General features: G+C 35.5%; 1 protein-coding gene across 1 annotated transcript; it reads left to right on the top strand.

Annotated features, from left to right (window-relative positions):
- The first annotated feature begins 1,172 nt into the window (after positions 1-1,172).
- On the top strand, positions 1,173-5,528 carry LOC104434864 (peptidyl-prolyl cis-trans isomerase FKBP43-like). The gene is made up of 8 exons (XM_039299571.1): positions 1,173-1,308; positions 1,585-1,652; positions 1,775-2,001; positions 2,264-2,394; positions 3,728-3,923; positions 4,218-4,322; positions 4,830-5,141; positions 5,420-5,528. The coding sequence occupies exons 1-8, from the start codon at positions 1,173-1,175 to the stop codon at positions 5,526-5,528; spliced, it is 1,284 nt and encodes a 427-aa protein (XP_039155505.1).
- Positions 5,529-7,325: the final 1,797 nt, after the last annotated feature.

Raw genomic sequence — 7,325 nt, 5'->3', positions numbered from 1 at the left:
TTGCATTTTATGACTATTATAATAAGTGGAGTCTGTAGATTTGTTTCTTCAAACGTAACCTCTTCTATATATGAAAAAAAATTAAAATGTAGGCCGTGCAAAGCCCGGGTAAGAAAACTAGTTTTGCTTTTAATTGAAGATTTAACCATAATTATTTAATGAAAGTATGCAGATATCATTTTAGTGAAAATGTAATTTCTTAGAAACTTTCTAATGTCCAAGAAGTGAAAGTTAGAAAGTTATCACTATAAAAGCAAAGCACAATAAAACAAAAAATTTGGTACCATAAAATACAAGGATGAAATAACCATAATTATTTACTCTCTTTAGACCGTCTCGATTTTTAAATTTATTTTTTGGGTACTGTTTTAGTTATGTACATTAAAATATTCAATCAGTAGATATGACGAGTAGCCCACACAAAGTGTGAGTCAAGCAACTAAGAGAATACTCAAGAATTTTAAATTTAAATTGTACATTGTAGCTTAAAATTTAATTCAATGCATAAGAAGTCTTCGAGATGCTTTCATTTTCTATTTTAAAATCGAAATATATTAATTTTTGAGATTAACATATCAATTACGAGGTTAGGTCCTCATTTTTTTGTCTAATCCTATCTTATATCTATTTGACAAGCCACTAATAGGGCAACATATTAGATAAGATTTTCCAATTTTACCACATTCTGTAATTGATGTTTATATTTGGAAAGTTCCCCGTAAAAAATTTCCCTCTCACGAGCACGCAAGCATGGTTAAGTTCGCCATAAAATAATTACCAAAATGTGATTATTTGTGCAATGATTCATATATGGTCCTGTAGATTTTTTTCTTTTTTGGTCAGTCTGGTCCTGTAGATGAATAGCAAAAACACATTTGATTCTCTTCGGATTAGTTGAGTCGAATTTGAATAACCAAAAATTCAATTTCTTTGGAATTTGTTTATTTCAAATATGGATATTGTTCTTTTAATAGTCCATTCGGATCAGCTAAGATTGGTTTCGGGTCTTCTGGGCGGGTACGTGCCTCTCTCAAAATTATGCTCATGGGGGAGGCTATTTGCGATCAAAAATATTATAGGGGGAGTTTGGGGAATTTGTGAGAAATACAGGGCGGGCAATATGGATTTTCATTTTCTAAAATAGTCCGTCCAACGAAGAGTCACGACTTCAAATGGCGCTCTTTCTTGTTCAAGAGAAGAAGCGCGAAGAGAATCGGGATGCTGCGGAGGAGATTAAATGCTCCGCAATTTTCAAGAATCATGCTTTCCCTTCTCAAATGGTTGATGGTCCTCGCTTAGCACGCACAGGTTGGAACTTGTGGACGAAGCATCATTGCGTCCCCTCTCTCTCTTCCTCTCTTAAAATCCATTCAGTCCGTTCTGATTCAGTTTGTCTAGCTTGTTCCTCTTCTTTTTCGTAACAAGAAAATGGTGTTTTGGGGTCGGTTCCGATTCTCCTTCGCACATTCTTTTGCCTGTGAATTTGATACGACCCTTTTATGTTTCGATCGGTTGTTCTTGTTTGTGATTTTATTTCATGAGAGTGATGATATCGTTTGCTCTGTTTTTCCACTGAGTGAGTAGGGATTGAAGTGAAACCCGGCAAGCCTTATACTCAGAAGCCAAATGGGTCGAGGCTTCGCATCTCCCAGGTAAAACGCTTCTCTGTTCTTTGATTTTGGTTCATTGCAACATTGAAAAGTCCAGATTTCATCAGTTTTTTATTTTATTTTATTGGTATTACCTTAAATTGGATGTGCATAATTTTGGGCAGGGGACACTCGGGACTGGTGTTGCCACCACCAAGAGCACGGTGCAATGCAATGTGGGCAATGCGACTCCTGTATTTATATGCTCCTTGCTTCCGGGAAAAGAAGAATCTGCTCAGATAAATTTGGAATTCGAGGAAGCCCAGCAAGTCATTTTTTCTGTTCTCGGTGTTCGCAGTGTTCACCTCACAGGTTACTACGTGCGAAAGGGTCGAGAATTTGATGATGACTCGTATCCTTGGTTGAGTTATGTTGTATTATTCCTTCTTACTGTTATCTCATTTCTCATATATTTTTGTTTTCTAATTGTATAAGATGATCGATTGGTACCATTACATCATTTTAACCATGCAGACATTGGTACACGTTGGGGTGAGCTAAAAAGGTCGAGAGATACTAATCAGTGTCCTTACGGACTTCACTTTCTAGACTGTTTCATACACTAAATATAGAAGCTTCATTCTAGAGTTCCGTTCCTTTATAATGATTATTAGAGAGTCCTACGGAGAAGATATTGCAGACACTGAGACAGATATTTCTGAGGACGACGACAAGTATGAAGATAGCTTTATCAATGATGGTGGTGTTGAATTCCTTCCACCTTCTCCTATGCTGAATAAATCAGGTGCTCGTAGTTTAACAATGTTCTTTTCTTATTTCTCATAAGGCATTTGTTGATGAGCTTCTACTTTGAAAATTATGTATGCACAGCTCTTCAATCTTTATATCTAAAGGGGAAGAAAAAAAAAGCTCAATTTTGAGAAATCAATTGGATTTTATATAAAGAACAATTTGGAATCTATCGTGATTAGATGTCGATATCATAACAACACAATAGACCATTTTGCTTTGTTGAGTTACGCATCTAAAGTCCTTGGAGTTGGTTGCTTTGTTCAATTCTCGACATTGCTTGAATTCTTTTTGCTTGATATTAGTGACACCGAGAAGCAATTACAACAACATATGCAACTAATCTTTCACATTTTCAGATTCAATGAAATATAAATCATTAAATAATTTCCATTTTGTGTAACTAAGTACCAGTTGTCCAGCCATGCATTTGTAAAATGAAATTTGGAGCTCATTCTTTTCTATCTTAAGTGCTCAAGATTGTTGCATCAGAGTTGCTTGCATCCTGCATCAAAGTAGGACCAGTGAAAACCCTCTAGTAACTCTTGTTTCTGGAGGCAAAGGCAATATCCTATAACTTGTTGCTTTTATATTTTAGAAAGAAAGATTATTAATGATGTAGTATGAAGAAATTGACCTTCTTTAAAAAATTGCTGTTCGGCAATTTTATTTATTTATCAATAATATGGTATCAACTATCACAAACAAAATATACTTAACTGTGGTGCCATAGAGAAAGATTATGATGTTTGAGCAATTTGTATGATTATGTGACCATAGAGAAAGAATATGATGTGGGAGGATTCTGCTTTTATTTTTGTGCTTGCCAGATAATCTTATATAACTAATATTATTCTTCACTTTAAAATGTGAAATTGCTTCTCCTTCTCATATTCATGTGATGTCATTGGTGTTTTTTCCTTTGGCCTTCACCGTGATAGATTTGTCATATTGTATTATTATTCTGTTTCTTATGAATTCATTAATGTTGTAGGATCTCGCACCATGCCAGATTTTATTTTATAGTTGTTAGCATTCTTTATTTTGAAATTTCAAGTTGATTTTCCTTCTTATATTCGTATGATGGCATTACATGGACAAGTACAGATATGTTGGTTGCTCTCATTATGCTCAGTTTTGCATCTTCAATTTAGGAGAAAGTTTATATGGCGTGTTTGCAATGTGAATTTTTAACAGCAGAGGAGGAGAAACCAAACCACAAGAAAGGAAGAAAGGGAAAAGACCGTCGTCGACGACTTAGGAAAAAGCATGAAAAAGTGAATCTAATAAGGTCAATAGCTTGCAGAATTCTGAGGGCCTGTTGTTAGAATCCGATGAGGAAGATTTCTTTGTATCCTCTCTACTTAAGAAAAAGTCTTATGCGAAGGACTCAGAAATAAATGTCCCAGTTGTAGTCATTGAATCTCCTTTAGATGTTGTCAAGAAGAAGGGAAAGCAAGATGGAAGCACCACCATGAAATCATCTGAACCTTTGCCTCCTGTTGTTGGCATTGAACCTGGAAGGTAATTTATTAAATTAGAGACTTAACAATTTGTTACTTATTTTACTTTTTCCACGATAAGAGAATTCATTGATTTGCTGGAAATGCTTCGTCTTCGCACTTATCTCAACTTGAATAGCTTGTGTAATGTCCAACTGAAGATAAGTGGTTAAGGAATGGACTCTTGACTATTGTGAGACAGGAACTTATGTTTTAGTTACTCATCTAAAGCAGAAGGCCTGCCTATAAATATTATAAAATCAGATACACATGGATGCACATGATTTCATCTAACACGTTGATACATTGGAACCAGCACTGCAATGAAAATGAAGAGTAAATTGCGTATTGTGGAGGGAGAGATGCAGAATCAAGCATGGCAGGAAGATAAGGAACCAAAAGCTGAGGATCCGAGTAAGGAGTGAGTACCTTTATGTCCTCACGTTCTTGTTGACCTCTCATTATCCACACTCACATATATAACGATGCTTGGTTGAAAGCATTGATCCTATAGCTGGGTGTCCTAGGGTTCATTCCACATGTAATCTTTGACATGATGTAGCAACAAAAGTTTGACCCATCTTGAAAATGAAAGACCTCCATTTGTAGGTCCCCCACTTCCTACCTTTTATTAATTTCAGTGACCCCACACATATGTATATGATGAAAGATTGAAGTAGAAAATTTTCAAAATGATTGTGCTTGATGCCTGAGCAAAACTCTTATTGTTATGGCTTGTTAGTGCAGATAGCTAAGCATGAATACTTCAATAGTAAATGTGGACCGATGACCTTTCTACTTGCATTTGCAAACGAAGTCTCATGGCAAGCACTGGTCAGTTGCCTAGACAGTAATGAAAGTGATTAAACGATCCTCATAACAAGGAAAATAGAACTTTACCAGGGATTTTCTTATCTGTGATGAATAGGAGATCTGCTGTTGAAATTAAGCAAGCTCTAAGTAGAGAGAATTGCAAGAAGTCCAAAAAAAAGAAAAGGAAGGACAATAGCTTGCCCCATCAGAATCCTGGAGCCCGGTCGTCAGAACCTGATGGTGAAGATTTCTTCGTATCTTCTCTACTTAAGAAAATGTCTTCTGCGAAGGACTCGGAGACTCAGATCCCAGATGTAGTCATGGACACACCGCTAGATGTTGCCAGGAAGAAGCAAAAGCAAGATGGAAACACTGCCGTGAAATGTTCTGAAAGTTTGTCTCCTGCTGTTGACGGCAAACCTGGAAGGTAATTGACTGAATTTGAGACTTAACAATATGTTACCTATTTTACTTTTTTCACAATAAGGGAAGTCATTTATATGCTGGAAATGCTTCAGCTTGACACCCACTTCAGTTTGAAAGGTCATGTACCGTCTCAAAAACCATAGATAAGTAGTTAAGGACTGGACTCTTGACTATAGTGAGACATGAAACTTTTGTTTTAGTTATTCAACAAAAGTAAAAGGCCTTCTATAGACAAGGAAGCATATGATTTGATCTAACATTTTGTTACATTGGAATCAGCTCTGCAAATAAAATAAAGAGGAAATTGCAGTTCATGGAGGAAGAGATGCAAAATCAAGCATGTCAGGAAGATAAAGAACCAAAAGCCGACGATCCAACTCAGAAGTGAGTAGCTTTATGTTTTCATGTTCTTATTGGCTTTTCATAATCCAAACTCACATATATATAATGGTATTTGGTTGAATGCATTGATCATGTAGCTGGGTGTCCTAGGTGTAATCTCAGACGTGATGTAGCAACCAGAGTTTGGACTCCACTTGAAATAATGAAAAACGTCCGTTTGTAGGACTCTACTAGCAATGACTCCGCACATATTTATATTTTGAAAGACTCTACTAGCATTCTCATAATATGATTTTGCTTTTAAAGCCCTCAGGAAAAGTTCATAATTTTTCTTTTTGAGTAATATGTCTGAAAAGACCCTTGAGTCTTTATAAACACCGCTTCGAACACAATTGATACATTTTAAAATGGTCATTGCTCAGACATATTTACCCTTGGCCTCTTCTAGGTTTTTTGGAAAAGAAATAGAAAGGATCTTGGAACTGTAATTGTTATGGCTTCTCAATGCAGATAGTTAAGTGTGCATGCCCAAAGAATAATTGTTGAGCAATGACCTTTCTGCTTGCTTTTATGAACGGATTTGTATTAATTCTCTTGTCAAGCACCGGTTGGTTGGATCGACACTCATGAAGGTGGTTAAACAATCCTTATGACGAGAAAAAAATGTACTCGATGCACCTTCTCTAAATTTGGGATTTCCTTCTCTGTGATGAACAGGAGTTCTGCCGTTGAAGTTGAGCAAGTTCCAAGCGGAAGAATCGCAAGAAATCAAAAAGAAGAAAAGGAAGAACAACGTGGCAAATGGGAAAGAAAAAAGAACGTGAAATCTCTCTATCTCCATCCCTAGAGAAAGACGATGGGAAAGAAACAACCGCTCTTTCTTGTGATTTGTTTGTGAAACCAAAGTCACCGTTAAATTTGAACTTTTTACTTGATATCAGCTTATAGTTGCGAGATGAATTTTGAGGATTTTGGACTACATATTCGTCATTATTATTCTTATATATGTTCCATGTGATGTGATACATGGCTGGTGTTATTAGATTCTGTAAAAACCATAGATTTTTTTTTTTAAATTTAACTATGTATATGAACTAAAGTTATTCCTGTATTAGAGTTTGAGAAAACTTGTGATATGTCTAAATTCAAACTCATCGTAAGAGTAGGAAATGTTTTTGCGATGAATATAGAATACAAAGTTGTTCTACTAGATAATAACCAAAGATTATTATTTGTTCCTAGATGCTTTAGATGGTAATGTCAATAGCATATCTCATAGATGAGCACATTTGACCGAATTGCGGGTAATCCGTGGACAATCATGAAGAGGTTCCATTCATGATACATCATCACCACTTGGACACAAACACGTAGGCCACTATCTCAATGAGTTGGTATCTTACGTGGACTAACTTAGCTTGAGGTACGTTCCTTAGCCTTCTTGAAGCTTCAAGAATCTTCTAAATATCTTCACATGTTGGTAGATGTAGTAATTCTTGATAGGAGTGAGATTGTAAATAATGTCAGTTGGTTGGAAGAGAACCTTTAATGTAATTTACTATGGTATCGGTTAATTACTCCTTGGTGAATTTTTGTTCATAAACGCAAATTACTAATTATAGGTGTAATTGACATTGCGACAATTACAAGTAGTTGTCTATATCATATAAGAGAAACTTATCTTCAAAGTAGTAACATAACCTAAGAGGAAGTAATTTACCCTATAGTAAATAATTTAATTTGCAGTTAATTTTCACTTTATAGGTTAATAATCTATGTTAATATTAGTAAACTGAGTGAATGGTAATTGCTACTAATGTAACTTTCCTTTTATTAGTAAACT

The sequence above is a fragment of the Eucalyptus grandis genome, chromosome 8 (genome assembly GCF_016545825.1).
Source record: "Eucalyptus grandis isolate ANBG69807.140 chromosome 8, ASM1654582v1, whole genome shotgun sequence".
In the NCBI taxonomy this organism is placed as follows: Eukaryota; Viridiplantae; Streptophyta; class Magnoliopsida; order Myrtales; family Myrtaceae; genus Eucalyptus; species Eucalyptus grandis.
This window is presented reverse-complemented; position numbering and strand designations above follow the sequence as displayed.